Source organism: Globicephala melas, chromosome 12, assembly GCF_963455315.2.
Source record: "Globicephala melas chromosome 12, mGloMel1.2, whole genome shotgun sequence".
NCBI lineage: Eukaryota > Metazoa > Chordata > Mammalia > Artiodactyla > Delphinidae > Globicephala > Globicephala melas.
This window is the reverse complement of record NC_083325.1, coordinates 55,817,645-55,833,131: the sequence shown is the minus strand read 5'-3', so window position 1 is coordinate 55,833,131 and position 15,487 is coordinate 55,817,645. Positions and strand designations below refer to the sequence as shown.

The 15,487-nt window shown below is 48.9% G+C and overlaps 1 protein-coding gene across 3 annotated transcripts in view; it reads right to left on the bottom strand.

Annotated features, from left to right (window-relative positions):
- The window catches only part of HAAO (3-hydroxyanthranilate 3,4-dioxygenase), a 28,039-nt gene that overhangs the window by 5,758 nt on the left and 6,794 nt on the right, over window positions 1–15,487 (bottom strand). For 2 of the 3 annotated variants that reach the window (XM_030857814.3, XM_070046897.1), the window contains exons 1-4: window positions 6,923–7,147; window positions 5,921–5,999; window positions 1,095–1,178; window positions 693–799 (exon numbers count right to left, since the gene is read on the bottom strand). In XM_030857814.3, the coding sequence (XP_030713674.2) occupies window positions 693–799; window positions 1,095–1,178; window positions 5,921–5,999; window positions 6,923–7,002 (350 nt within the window). In that variant the 5' untranslated portion in view covers window positions 7,003–7,147. Of the gene's footprint in view, window positions 1–692; window positions 800–1,094; window positions 1,179–5,920; window positions 6,000–6,922; window positions 7,148–15,487 lie in introns of those variants that run through there. The other variant, XM_060309942.2, reaches the window with a different exon arrangement.

The following is a 15,487-nucleotide window of genomic DNA, read 5'->3' as shown; positions in this document are numbered from 1 at the left end:
TTCATATTTCTCTATAATGCCAGCTCGGCCACTTTCTAGCAAACTCAACTTTCCTGGGCCCAGTTTCTTCATCTGTAAAGTACATAACGGTACCCACCGGATAGGATCATTGTGAGGGTTAAAGGAATAAATACACATAAAGCAGTGCCCAGCACACAGTAAGTGTTATTCAAATGTCAGTGCTGGGTGTGGAATGAGCTGGGGTAGAGAAACAAGAAGAGGGGCGCACTGGCAGAGACTCAGCTCTGGGGTGGGAGGCACTGTTCCGGGCTGCCCTGGGCCAGGTGGGTTTGACTTTGGCATCCATCCCCCTGCCCTTCCCCAGCAGACCTCAGTGCAGAAAGCACAGGTTCTGGGTCTTCCCTGGCGGTCCAGTGGTTAAGACTCCACGCTTCCACTGCAGGGGGCGTGGGTTCAATTCCTGGTCGGGGAACTAAGATCCCACATGTTCTGGGCCCAGCCAGAAGGTGTCAGGCTGATGGGCTCCCAGGCGGTCACAGAGAACACCCTGCCTCCCCGGCATCATCAGACCCACCCTCCCACCTATCCCAATCCCTCCCCATCAGCCAGCAAATGCAGGATCCCCATTGCCACCAACCCTCTCGGTGGCTGAGTGGCTTTCTTGGGTCTATCTAGGATCCTGCTGCTTCCCTCCCATCTCTGCGCCAGACCCCCAGACCAGGCCCATTTACCTGAGTGCATCTAGCTCCGTTTTCAGCCGCCTCCGCTCAATCACTAGCCCCACTGTGTTGGCAAACCTCTGTGGAGAGTGGGGGACCCCAGCGGGCAGGAGGAAGATCTGCAGGGGTGGGGACAAGGTGCCAGCCCCCCACGGAGGCCTCAGTGCTGCAACGTCCCAGGCCTCCCCAGCTGACCACAGTCCAGCCCAGCCCCCTCTCTTCCAAGCCTCCACCCGGGAACTAGAGGAGATGTCAGGCTGTGCTGAGATGGACAGCCTTGAGGAGGAAGTGCCTGAGGACGGGGCCGAGGCAGGCTGGGCAGGTAGGAGGGCAGGAAGAGGCTGGGAGCACAAGACCACCACAAAAGCCAGGAGAGGGGACATGCTGGGGTCCTGTTCTGGGGCCCAGCCTTACCTCTCCCTGCCGAATGACCACATCCCGGTGTCTCCCTTGCTCCAGGACTTGGAGAAGCATGTCGCCTTCCAGCTGGTAAAACACCTGTGGCAAAGGACAGCAGACAGGCTTGGACCCTCCCCAGTCCCTCTTCCAGGTCTTTGGCCTGAGTTCTGACCAGGAAACCTGAGGAACTTCCTGAAGGCCTCAGGGTTCATGAGCACCTTGGTCACTCTCGCATGAGGCCCCAGCCTCCCCTGACACAGGCCACAGATAAAAGGGCTGGGGACACATGAGGATCATACCTTGACATTAAAGTGATGACCAAAGTACCCAGGACGTAACAGTTGGTGTCTGGCTTGAGGGCAGGAGGCTGGCTGAGATGCTTAGCGGACAATTCAGGGACCCATCAGCCAGGTAAGGAGAACTACCCATTCACTGCATCCTAGGGGCTGGGCGAGCACTTTCCTATACGGACAGGCTGTGTTTTATTGTGCTGCGCTTTATTGCGCTTCCCAGATACTGCGTTTCTTTTTTTAATTGAAGGTTTGTGGCAACCCTGCATTGAGCAAATCTATTGGTGCCATTTTCCCAACAGTATTATTTCTAAGTTAAGGTATGTATACTGTTTTTAGACATAATGCTATTGCACACTTAATAGACTACAGTATAGTGTAAACATAACTTTTACATGTAGTGGGAAACCAAAAAATTCATGTGACTCACTTTATTGCAATATTTGCTCTCTTTCAGTGGTCTGGAACCGAACCTGCAATATCTCTTAGGTATGCCTGTACATTATCAGAAATCTTTGTGACAACCTCCAAAAATATTATGAGCCCCATTCTGCAGAAAAGAAAAAAGGGAAACTGAGGCTCAGAGAGTGAAGCAACTTGCCTAAAGTCACACAGTTAGTCCTGGAGCAGCAGTTTGGACCTGAGTCTGAGTGTAGCTCTGGAGCCAGTGCTAGCTCCTCTGGCCACAGTGATGCCCTGGAATGGGGCTATGCTGGTCCAAATCCCTCTGGGGGTCGACTGGACACATAAATGGCCATGTAAATGGTGGACTTGATGCTGGAAGCTGGGATGAGTTGGGGGCTCTGGGGATGGAAGCACTCGCCCCCTGCTGTCTCCCTGGGGTGGGGAGCGGGTGCCGCAGGGCTCCTACCGCATTTTCTTATTCCATCCTAAGTCCCTAATTAACGTGTTTACTGAGATTACCCATGGCACTGGGAGGAGGGGGAGGAAGACACATTTTCTCTTTACCAGTCACACATTGCACGGGTGTTAAGAGCCCCAGCCAATAGCTGAAGAGGTGTTATTAGTAATAATTATTACTATCGTGTAAGGAGTTAGAGGAGATAGAGGTTCTTGTCCCAGAGTCTACTAAAAGAAATCAAGTGAGCTCAGGGAAACTAGAGAAATGTGGCTTTACAGTCTGACATGAGGACAAGCTGACACAACCCCTCTGAAGGGCAATGTGGCAAAGGGCAGGAAGAGCCTTCACAGCTCACACCCCTGTAAGGGTTTCTTGGGATGCAGGACCTTCCACGCTGAAACTGTCAAAGTCCAGGGAAAACCAGGACAGTTGGCCACCTTACAGCTTGTCCTAGTCATTCCATCTCTAGGAAAGTGGCTGCAGTGAATCAGAAATGCACCTGGCTCGGAACTTCCCTGGTGGTCCAGTGGTTAAGACTTTGCCTTCCAATGCAGGGAGTGCGGGGGTTCGATCCCTGGTCGGGGAGCTAAGATCCCACATGCCTTGCGGCCAAAAAACCAAAACATAAAAACAGAAGCAATATTGTAACAAATTCAATAAAGACTTAAAAAAAAATGGTCCACATAAAAAAAAAATCTTAAGAAATGCACGTGCCTCATGGCCGACGTACATGGCTGTTTTATCACAGCACATGGTAATTAAAGGCATAGCATCCAGTGTCACCTGGCCCTCAGCTCGGCCAGGTCACCGTGTACTTTTGGCCAATTCAGTTAGCCTTTCTGTGCCTCATTTCCTCATTTATAAAATGACAGTATCTACTCAGAATGTTGCTGTGAAGTGTGCCCAGGATGCTGTACACAAAGGTACCCAGCACTTAGTTATTAATATTAGCTATTACTAGCTATTAATATTAGTGATGGAAGGGATAGCAAAAATAATGCTAATAATAGCAGTAGGAGAAATGGCACTATTTTATGATAGAGACAAAGTAGAGAACATTATGCAGCCATTAAAAACGATGTCTCTGAATAACCGTTAATAAAATGGGAAAATACTAAAGTTATCATATGAAAGCAAGATTCAGAGCTACACCCAGCAGGTTTCTAATTATGTAGTCATACATGTATAATCCAGGCAGTGTTCACCATGGCATCCCTGAGTGGTGGGATTATGAATGAGGTATACATTTACGTTTGTCTTTCCTATATTCTGCACGTTTTCTACAATAAACAATATTTACTTTTATTATTAAAAATAATTCATGCAAGTTATTTAAAACAAATAAGAAAAAACTTATCAGGCTCTTCTAGGGAGCAATTCTGCAAACTACCCCCAAACCCTCCTCAGCTGGGAGGAAGCCCCTATGTGTTTGTAGATGTGGGAGGTGTCCTTCCATGGTTATGGGGAGAGGAGGAAAGGCCTAGAGAATTCTAGGGAGGGGGCCATACCCCTTAGGCCCCACAAATATCAGGGAAAGCTGGAGTGGGCAGCAGGGCTGGAGTGATGGTCTGGGCCAAAGTCAAGCCCTTTCTGGGCAGGCTACAAGGTGTTAGTGGCCATTCAACAACTTAGAAAGAAATCTTAGAAAGTGGAATTTTAGAGGCCTGTCCTGTGATGAGCGACAGGCCTAGCCTGGAGCAGAGGTGCAGATCCTGAACAGCAGAAAATCCCAAACAGCCACGGGCAATCCAAAAGGAATGATGCTCTGTTTGGAAGTAAATGATGTTTGGGGCCTGTGGCTAACTAGAAGATGAACTGTACTGGCTGTTGAATCGAATCTGGCCTCCGCAGCCTGGAAAGGCCTTACAGGCAGGCGAGGGCAGAGAGGGGCTGAGGGTGCAGAGAACCCACGTGTATTAAGCACCTAAACCCTGTGCCAGGCTCTGTGCACATACCCTACCCATACTGCAACCTTCCACCGGCCAGGGGCCGGTGTCCCCCGTGAGCTGCGAGGAAACAGTCTCAGAGAGGTGATGTGATGGGCCCTGCCAAATCACATGGTTGGTAAGAGGCAGACTCCGGGTCCAGCTGACTCCCAGCCCAGGCTCCCTCGCACCTGTGTGCCCCAAGGGAAGGAGTCAGGTGACAGGAGTGTGTGTGGTGGGTAGAGCCCGGGCACCTGAAAGGCTGTCGCAGAGGCCTCAGTTCAGCCAGGAGGAGAATTTGGCTCAGTGACTCCCTTCCCTCACCAGGGAGGAGCCTGGCCCCTGGACTCTCCTCAGATTCAAGGACAGGCAGGGACAGAGAGGATGTTGACCCTCAGCCCTGTGGCTGCCAGGGCCTGTGGCTGGCACTCTCCCCCGCCGCAGGTAGGACCAAGCCATCACAGATTGATGGGAATTCCCAAATTCCTCCCAACCACCTGAGGGTCCCTCCAGAGTGGGGACACCTGCTCAAGCCAGCCCTCCTCACCCGCCAGCGACCCAGCTGAGTCAGGGTTTGGTTTCGGCCCCTAAGTGGATACCATCCACTTGGGGAGACCTTGAGGTGGGGCTGGGACAGAGGTGGTAGGGGGCAAGAAGGGGAGGAAGGAGGGAGGGAGACGGGAGAGGTGGGCACTGAGACCTGGGCTCACAGGGTGGAAGCCCCTGGAAGACAAGATGGGGGTCCTGAGGCTGACTGAGGCAGGCAGGAAAGACCCTGTGACCGGCCTCATCTCCCCCACTGGGGCCACTCCCAATCCAATCCCATCTTCTCTCTGTAGTTTTGATTTTCCTGCTGACTTTTTCCAGAGGAAAATGGCCTCCAGTGAGGTGTGTTGTGAGAAGTGGGTGGCGGGAGAGGGGCGGGGCCTAGGACGGGAAGAGGTGAGGGGCTGGCTGGCCTGGGGTCCTCCCCGCTCTGCCCTCACCCATGCCTTAGGTGCTTGGCAAATGCTTGTTAAGCGAGTGATTCTCCTATGTTCCCTCCAGTCCCCGGCTGCGGCTGAGACACCAGTGGTGGGGGGTGGAGGCTGGTGACCAAGCTGAACCCCGGACCTTGAACCCCAGCATTAGGCCCCCCATACTGAACCTTTGCCACCAGAGATTCTGATAGCTGGGAACCCATCTGTGTCTCTCAAAGGGGCCCATCTTTTTTTTTTGAGTTTACTTTTGTTTGTTTACCTTGGGGTTGATAGCACAGAAATACAGTTCAAAATTCAAGGTACAGAAGGGTATTTAGTACAAATTCCCCCTCCCACCTGCCCACCCCTCCATCAAATCGCTCCTAGCAACTGATGTGTCTTGTGCCCTCTAGATAAGGAGGGGGCCTCCCAGCCCTCTAGATAAGGAGGGGGTCTCACTTTGGAGGCCAATCTTGCATTACTCAGGTTTGGGGGTGAGGGGCCAGGGCATCCTCCCCCGGAGCATGGACGGCCTCTGTGCCTGGGGGCTGATGCCCAACAGCTGGAGCCTCTCACACCCGCAGAGGCTGGACTCTTTCCCGAGTTGTCAAGGGTGTCACTGGATGCCCACAACTTGGAGGCAGCAGTTTTACCCTGTGGTTTCAGTTGTGCCCCCTTCACCCATCAGTCATCTGACCACCCGCCTCTCTCATCCACAGGCTCTGGCCCTGGCAGGGGAAGTGTCCCCTCCCCCCAGGCTGGGTCGGTGCGGGGTTGGGGGGGAGGGGGGCAGTCTGCGGCCTACCTCCTCACCCTCCTCGATGTGGTAGTCCTTCCTGGTGTTGGGACCCCCGACGAACATGATTTTGAGCTGCTTCTGGTGCCTGCAGTGGATGAGAGGGGAGAGGTCCTGAACCAGCTCGTGGTTGTACAACCAGAAACTAACACAACCTTGTAAAGCGATTATGCTCCAATAAAGATATGAAAAAAAAATCCCACCTCATGGGGCTACTGGAGAATTAAATGAGAGGATGTGAAAACACTTGGCAGTCTCGGGCTTGTCAAGGTGTTAGTGATTGGAGCTGTGTGGTTTGAGGAGCCGCCCTGCTGGAGATGTTCAGCGGACCCAGCAAACTCAGGACTGTGAACCCGGAGCTGGGGCGCACACGAGGCAGGGCCACCCAGGCGAATGAGGGGGAAGGAGGTGAAGGGTCCACAGCGGAGGGCCTCAGAGGTCTGCCGGAGGAAGACGGTCAGCCCTGTTGGGTGCTGGGGCAGAGGTGGCCAGGGAGGGCCTGGTGGGGGTCTGTGAGCGCCCAGCTGCAAAGCGGGGCCTGGGAAGAGCACCAAGTGGAGATCCCCCCGCAGGAGCTGACCCTCTGACTTCGCCCTCTGCCTGCAGCTTCCTGAACGGAGTGTGCGTGTACGACTGGGCTGTCCCCAGGCCTCCGTTCTACAATTGATTCTGGGGTATCCTCCCCACCCCCCAATTTCAGTGGGGGTTGGAGCGCTGTTTCTCAGCCCAGGGGGACAGGGCTGCCGTCTGGCATCGGCATCTCTTTAGTCTCCGTCACCCAGCCATCCTCAGACGTCAAGGCATCACGCAGTCACCAGAAAGAGGAACAGACGAAGGTGGTGAAACCCGGGACAGCCCGTCCTCACCCTTCCCTGAACATCACGAGAATGGCATCCCCCTTTCTGCAAGCTTCTGGGTTGACGAACTCCGAGCTGGAGGTTGAGGGGTGCAGATGGAGGAGAAGGGGGTGAGGACAGAGGGCAGGAGGGTGGGGGCGTGCGTGGGACTCACAGGAGCTGGTTGCAGACCGGGGGCCGGAAGGAGGCGCGGTTCTCCTGCACCCAAGCCTTCACTCTCACGGGGCTCTCCATGGTCCCCCAGGAGCCGCGCTCCAGAGCCGTGTGTTCCGCGCCGTCGGAGGGGCGCGCCTCTGCCCGACCGCCTATTGGCCGCCTGGTTAATCAGCATCCCGAGGGTCAAAGGGCGGGGCAACCACCCGTGACGCGCTGTGGCCCCTCTCGGACTTTGGTCTGGAGCCCCCGCGCGCTCCGCGCCGCCTGGTCCAGCCTCGCAGCACAGTCTGGGCGCCCCGCCCACCCGCGCCGGAGTAGGGCGCCCGATCCGGGCGTAAGTCACAGGATCGAGAAACTTCCTGGTCCCTTGTCCCCAGACTTTCCGCCTGGGCCCCAGAGAAACCCAAAGAAATCCTATGAGGGGGAGAAGGCGGGTTTGTAAACCAGAGCGCCTGAATACAGCGGTGCTGGCACTGGGTTGGGGCCTCAGTTTCCGCATCTGAAAACTGGGAATGTCTACACAGCCATCTCGGGGTTGCATAGCGGCCACCATAGGCCCCGATTGATGTTAGTCCCCTATCCTTTCACGAGGACAGAGGTCGGGCCAGGGTCCGCAGATTTCTTGGGGGCTGCTTGCTCGGCTCTACCTGTGGCTGGGTCGGGAGAGGACAGGAGGAGCAGCGGGGGGCGCAATGCTGGGAGCCCCGGACGCAAGACAGGTACTCGCTGCGCCGGGCTGGGGGGCGCCGTCCATTCACCTACGTTCGCAGGTGGCGGACAAAGCACCGACAAGGTGCCTGGCACTGTTCTCAGCTCCTTTCGTGTCTTGGGGGCATATTCAAGTCACACCACAATTTATGAGGAGTTTTACAGATGAAGAACCGGGCACTCGGACCTCAGGAATCTGGGATCCGGGGTGCGGAGGGCGGACAAACCTAATGGGCTAACGATTCCAGCCTGGGGTGAGAGGCGCTAACCCGGGACCCTCGGGGCGCAGGGAGACCCGATGCTTGCCTGTGTGGGTGCGGAGGAGGGGGAAGGACGATTGGACACCTGCTTTCTTCCCGACTCAGAATTCTTAGGAAGATTGCGCCTGTGTGTTGGAGGAGGGAGGTGAGGGTGGGGGAGAAGGAACATAGCTCAGACACCAGCATCCAGACTGTAGAGCTTAAGAAACTCGAAACTCCTCCGACTCCTGTCCCCATCCCATCTTGGCCACTCCCTGCTGCCTGGGGTGGGCGGGTTTTCTCAGCACCCTCAGACACAGGGGCTCCTTGTGCAAATCAAAACCCAGTCAGACGAATTACTTTTATTAAGTAAAAACTGTATTTGAAGATAATACTTGCAGTTTGAATTAAAGATATTTTTTCATAGAAAAAAATCTGGAAGTGCCAAAATTTTGGCAAGTCATCTTTGAGTTATGATTTCTTCATATTTCTGCTTATCTGTATTTTCTAAATTTTCTGTAATAAATATATATTTTTTTGAAAAAATAAATTTTTTAGCTTGGAAAACAAAAACAAAAAAACCCCAGTCTGATAGCAAACAAGACTCCTGCCCTCCCCTGCTGGGATCCTCCTGTTTCCTCTTCACATACCCCTCCCCTCCCCGCTTCTCTCTCCTTTTTCTTTTTAGGTATTTATTTAGTTTTTTTTTTTTTTCTGAGCAATTTCTTTCTAGAACCTTGTTTGGCACCAAAATAACTCAAACCATATTCTTTGTCTTTCTCATCTACAAGTAATCAGAGGAGATGATTGGATGTTTGTTAAATGGATGGATGGGTGGGTGGGTGGATAAAGGCATGAATGACTTCCCACTACAAGGAAAAAAAACCTCCATGATTTCAGCCCAACAGATGTTCTGATATGCAGTTCAAAGAAAAGAATGACAGTTACCCTGCATTTTACTTTTTATTTTTTTAAACTTTTTATTTTATATTGGAGTATAGTTGATTAACAATGTTGTGTTAGTTTCAGGTGTACAGCAAAGCGATTCAGCTACACATATACATGTATCTCTTCTTTTTAAAATTCTTTTCCCGTTTAGGTTGTTGCATAATATTGAGCAGAGTTCCCTGTGCTATACAGTAGGTCCTTGTTGGTTATCCATTTTATTTTTATTTTTTTAATTAATTTTTATTGGAATATAGTTGCTTTACAATGTTGTGTTAGTTTCTGCTGTATAGCAAAGTGAATCAGTTATACGTATACATATATCCACTCTTCTTTAGATTTCCTTCCCATTTAGGTCACCACAGATCATTGAGTAGGGTTCCCTGTGCTAAACAATAGGTTCTCATTAGTTATCTGTTTTATACATAATAGTGTGTATATGTCAATCCCAATCTCCCAATTTGTCCCACCCCTCCACCTTCCCCCCTTGATAACCATAAGTTTGTTCTCTACATCTGTGACTCTATTTCTCCTTTGCCAATAAGTTCATCTGTACCACTTTTCTAGATTCCACAAATGCAATATTATAAGATCTTTGCTTTTCTCTTTCTGGCTTATTTCACTCTGTATGACAATCTCTAGGTCCATCCACGTCTCTGCAAATGGCATACTTCGTTCCTTTTTATGGCTAATATTCCATTGTATACATGTACCACATTTTCTTTATCCGTTCCTCTGTCGATGGACGTTTAGGTTGCTTCCATGTCCTGGTATTGTAATCAGTGCTGCAGTGAACATCAGGTGCATGTATCTTTTCGAATTATGGTTTTCTCCAGATCTCTGCCTAGGTGTGGGGTTACTGGGGCATATGGTAGCTCTATTTTTAGTTTTTTAAGGAACCTCCCTACTGTTCTCCACAGTGGCTGCACCAATTTACATTCCCACCAACAGTGTAGGAGGGTTCCCTTTTCTCCACACCCTCTCCAGTGTTTATTGTTTGTACATTTTTTTTTTTTTTTTTTTTTTTTTTTTGCGGTACGCGGGCCTTTCACTGTTGTGGCCTCTCCCGTTGCGGAGCACAGGCTCCGGACGCACAGGCTCAGCGGCCATGGCTCACGGGCCCAGCCGCTCCGCGGCATGTGGGATCCTCCTGGACCGGGGCACGAACCCGTGTCCCCTGCATTGGCAGGTGGACTCTCAACCACTGCGCCACCAGGGAAGCCCAGCCCTGTAGATTTTTTGATGATGGCCATTCTGACCAGTGTGAGGTGGTACCTCATTGCAGTTTTGATTTGCATTTCTCTAATAATTAGAGATGTTAAGCATCTTTTCATGTGTTTGTTGGCCATCTGTATGTCTTCTTTGGAGAAATGTCTATTTAGATCTTCCCCCCACTTTTTGATTGGGTTATTTGGTTATCCATTTTAAATATAGCAGTGTGTACATGTCAATCCCAAACTCCCTAACTATCCCTGCCCCCCACCCTTCCACCCTGCTAACCATCTCCAAAATTTACAAACAGCTCATGCAGCTTAAGATCATCAAAACAAACAACCCAATCCAAACATGGGCAGAAGACCTAAATAGACATTTCTCCAAAGAAGACATACAGATGGCCAAGAGACATATGAAAAGATGCTGGGCACCATTTGACTCCAATGTTCAGAAAGTCAACAATTCGAATTCTCTCTGGGTGTGCTGGCATTGTTTAGTCACAGCCACCCGGACTCCTTCCAGTTATTGACCCATGGGCTCCTTCTAGTTTCTGGCTCTTACCAACTCACAGCAGCCAGCTCTCCTCTCTGCACACAGGAGCTCATGTGCAACGTGGAGCAAGAAGCAGTCGCTGCCCGAGGACCAAAGCTCATCAGAGCCTGTCCTGGTTGCTGGTGCCTGGCTCTGCTCTCCCCTGGATGGTGGTTGCCTGCCCAGGTCACTAAAGCCAGTAGATACTTCCAGGCTTCGCTGAGTCTGGCTGCTAACAGTCTGATCTCTTCAATCTGTCAACGGACAGAACTAGTTTCTCCAGCCGATCCCTATCCCAGCTCACCTTGGTCTGTCTCTGTCTGCCTCTCTGTCCCGCTTTCCCTCCCTTTCATATAATTAAGCAAATGTTTAAGAACAAACATGAATAAAAGGGCTAGGTCATGAACTGTACTGGTTATTTGGAAATCTGGGTTCTGGCCCTGCTATCTCTTTATCTTGTATTATTGACAAGTCTGTTTTAAATTTTCTAGACATACGGTTGGTTTGAGGGGGTTTTTTTGTTTTGATTTTTGTTCAGCTATCATTTTGTTTTGTTTATTGTTTCTAATTTTATTGCATTGTGGTGAGTGAAGATGGTCTGTGTATTATTTTTCAGTGGGGATGTGTTAAGATTTCCTTTGCAGCTTAGTCTATGGTCAATTTTTGTGAATGTGTATTCTCTGCTTGGAATGTAGTTTTAAAGGTTTCTGTTAGCCTAACCTGCTGTGTTACATAAATTATCTCTTTTCTAGTTTATCAAGGTGCTCATGGGTGCAAATAACAGAGGCCCCAGTTAAACAATGGCTTAACCAAGAGAAAGTTAAAGACTTATATAACTGGATATGCAGAGGAAGAATGAGCTTGTGAACTAGTGGTGTCATAATAGACCCTGGTTCTTTCTGTTCCTCAGATCTGCTAACCGCAGCATCAGCTTCATCCCAAGGCTGATTCCCTGAGGGGTCAAGAGATGGAAACTATCCATAGCTTTTCTTTTAGATGAAGGGTTCTCAACCTTGGCACCACTGACATTTTGGGTGGATAATTTTTGTAGGGGGCTGTCCTTTGCATTGTAGGATGTTTAGCACATTCATGGCTTCTCCCCACTAGATGCCAGTATCTCTCCCCGAGTTGGGACAACCAAAAATGTCTCCAGACATTGCCAAATGTCCCTGGGGGGCAAAATTGCCCCCAAGTGAGAACCAGGTGTGTTTACTGGCAATACAAGTTTCACATGCCCCAACCTGAACCAATTACTGGAGTGAAGGGAGAGATATTCTGATTGATTTATTCAAATTAAGATTTGTGCTTGAAACTGGAGGCAGAGTTGGCTTCCCCCAAAGTCTGTGGCCATGGGGGTGGGGTGGGATATTCACATAAAACTCTGCCTCATGACTGGGAGGTGGGAAATGATGCTTGGAAGGTAGTGAACCATGTCTACTACACCTGACTTACTAAGTTTTCTTTGACCCATTCCCCCCTCTACCTTCTAGTCCTATGTGTCTAGTGGTTATTATTTATTTATTTATTTATTTTGCGGTACGCGGGCCTCTCACTGTTGTGGCCTCTCCCGTTGCGGAGCACAGGCTCCGGACGCGCAGGCTCAGCGGCCATGGCTCACGGGCCCAGCTGCTCCGCGGCATGTGGGATCTTCCCGGACCGGGGCACGAACCCGTGTCCCCTGCATTGGCAGGCGGACTCTCAACCACTGCGCCACCAGGGAAGCCTTATATATATATGTATATATTTTTTTAATTTATTTTTAATTTTATTTATTTTTGCCTGTGCTGGGTCTTCGTTGCTGTGCGTGGGCTTTCTCTAGCTGTGGTGAGCAAGGGCTACTCTTCGTTGCGATGCACGGGCTTCTCATTGTGGTGGCTTCTTTTGTTGCGGAGCATGGGCTGTAGGTGCGCAGGCTTCAGTAGTTGCAGCACACGGGCTCAGTAGTTGCGGCACAAGGGCCCTAGAGCATGCGGGCTCAATAGTTGTTGCTCGCAGGCTCTAGAGAGCAGGCTCAGTAGTTGTGGCGCACGGGCTTAGTTGCTCTGCGGCATGTGGGATCTCCCCTGACCAGGGATTGAACCCATGTCCCCTGCATTGGCAGGTGCATTCTTAACCACTGCACCACCAGGAAAGTCCTAGTGGTTATTTTTTAAATACATGCATGTCTGTAAACTTGTAATTTCTAATGTGTACTGTTAATAAGCATCTGTATCGACCCCTAGAACAAGTCAAGGACAAAAGAATCTGGGCAAGATTTAACTTCCTGCTGGAACTCCCTACTGGCAACTTCTATGTTGATATTGTTTAGATTATTATTTAAAAGTTTTATACAGGCAAGAGTTAGATGTTTTTATATGTTTTTCTAATGTATTAACCAATTATTAAGCTACTGTCTCTCAGCTCCAAACTCACTTTCTATACTCTGCATTATAATGCAGGGCCTGGGATTCTGCAAACTCCATTTATGCTTTGCCAGCTGGTTCTGTTACCCCTGCAAAGTGGAGGTAATAGAGGGAGACTGCAGGGATGGAGAAAGGAGAGGGGACTTGCTCTTTCCTGGTTGCTTCCTGTCTCCTGGCTGCCTGTGGCTCCTGGGCTCATCACCTTGGCTTCTTCCCCTGGCAATTTCTAAATCCAATTTGCAATTTTTCCAGTTCTCGCAGAATCAGCTTTAAAGTGACCCCATCAGAGTTACCAGTTCCAGAAGCTGGCATGCCCTGTCAGAGGTCTGAGTTTCAATTCTGCAGAAGTCATCCTCCACTTTCCAAGGTTTAGTAATTCACCTTCTTCTTTGGTTCCCTCAGCCCTAGCGGGTATAACTGCTTCTTACAGTTGCTACTTCTGTGATACTGCAGATTTTTTTTTGACTTTTCAGTTACTAGTTAACAACTTTAAACCTAGTTAACAGTTCTCTGTATTACATTCTCTTTGTTAAACAACTGGCATGATTTCTGTCTCCTAATATACTTTTATAAGCTTAATTCTCTGTATTAAAAGATTTCTTTATGGTTGTGATTTGCAACTCAGGGAGGGTTAGGTTCTAAAATCGGGGCATCAAATAATAAAACGGATATACCCTCCAATATACTACTTCTCTAATGTGATCATAGTTGGCTGTTGGCCCTGGGATGGAGCCAGTAACTGCAGCTAAGACCCCACTGGACAGGGCAGGGCAGGGCAGCTGAGAAGAACGCCCTGCAACTGCATGCTGGTCACTGTCAGCTTTTCAGGGCTCTCTGCAAATAGAGCAGGAAGTTTATGTCTCCCTGTCACCTCACAGGTAGAAAGTCCTCAGGGAGGCATTCACAGGCCAGCTCTGCTATGAGCTTTCAGTTTGGCTTATATGTCTGCTACATTTCCATTTTTTTCTGGCTCCAGGGCCAGTGAGCTCTCCCCCCTCCCTTCCCTCCCTCCTTCCTCCCGTGGAGATAATATCCTTTAGCTTGCTGGTCTTCTTTTCCCTCTTTGCCAGGGGCCATGAATGCTACTTCCCTTCAAATCACTCTGTGTTAGACACTTCCACTGCCCTCTTACCGCATCCCCCAACATCCTGTGGCATCCCCCTCATTCTTCCTAGCATGGATCTCACATGCCTTGGACAGGAGTGGACATATGTGGGCTCTTATGAGTCCAGGGCTGTGTGGACAGTGGCTAAGCTTGGCATTTCTTGTAGCCCAGGTGTCATGGCGGAATTCATACCTGCTACCTACAGATGAGGAAACTGAGAAATATCAGCCACTCCTACAGCTTAATTTAAAAAATGATCAAAAAAAAATGATCAAAACCCAAAAAACAAAAAAGACAAAAACAAAACAACAAAATGATGGGTGAAAGATCTGAACAAACATTTCACAAAGATTCACAGATAGCCAACAAGCACGTCAAAAAATGCTCAACACCGTTAGTCATCAGGGATATATAAGTTAAACCTACAAGGAGATACTATTACACACCCAGTAGAATGCCTAAAATTAAAAAGACTGCGAACACCAAGTGTTGACAAGGATACAGAGCAATTGGAATGATCAGCATTGCTGGTGGGAGTATAAAATGGCAAAACTACTTTGGAAATAAGGGTTTGGCAGTTTCTTACAAAACTAAACATAGAACTTCATCAAAATTAAAAACTTTTGTGCACCAAAGGACACTGTCAAGAGACTGAAAAGGCAACCCACAAAATGGGTCAAATATTTGTAAATAATATATCTAGTAAGGGATTAGTATTCAGAATATACAAAGAACTCATAAAATTCAACAACAAAAAAACAAGCAGCTTAATTAAAATTGGGCAAAAGATTTTGAATAGACATTTACCCAAAGAAGATACACGAACGGTCAATAAGCACATGAAAAGATGCTCAACATCACTAATTATTAAGAAAATGAAGATAAAAACCACAATGAGATAGTACTTCACACCTGTTAGGATGACTATTACTAAAAAGAACCCCAAACAAACTGAAAATAAGTGTTGGTAAAGATGTGGATAAATTGGAATCCTTGTGCTTTACTGGTGGGAGTGTAAAACAGTGCAGCTGTTGTGAAACGCAGTATGATGGTTCCTCAAAAAATTAAACAGAATCACCATATGATGTGGCAATCCACTTCTGGGTATATATCCAAGAGAAGTGAAAGCACGACCTTGAACAGATATTTGTGCACCCATCTTCATAGCAGCATAATTCACAATAGCCAAAAGACGGAAGCAACCTAAGTGTCTATTGACTGATGAATGGATAAAAAAAATGTGGTGTATGCATACAATAGAAAAGGAATGAAATTTTGACACATGCTGCAACATGGATAAACCTTGAAAACATTATGCTACCTGAAATAAGCCAGACACAAAAGGATAAACGCTGGATTATTCCACTTATATGAGGTACCTAGAATAGTCAAACTTGTAGAAACAGAAAGTAGAATAA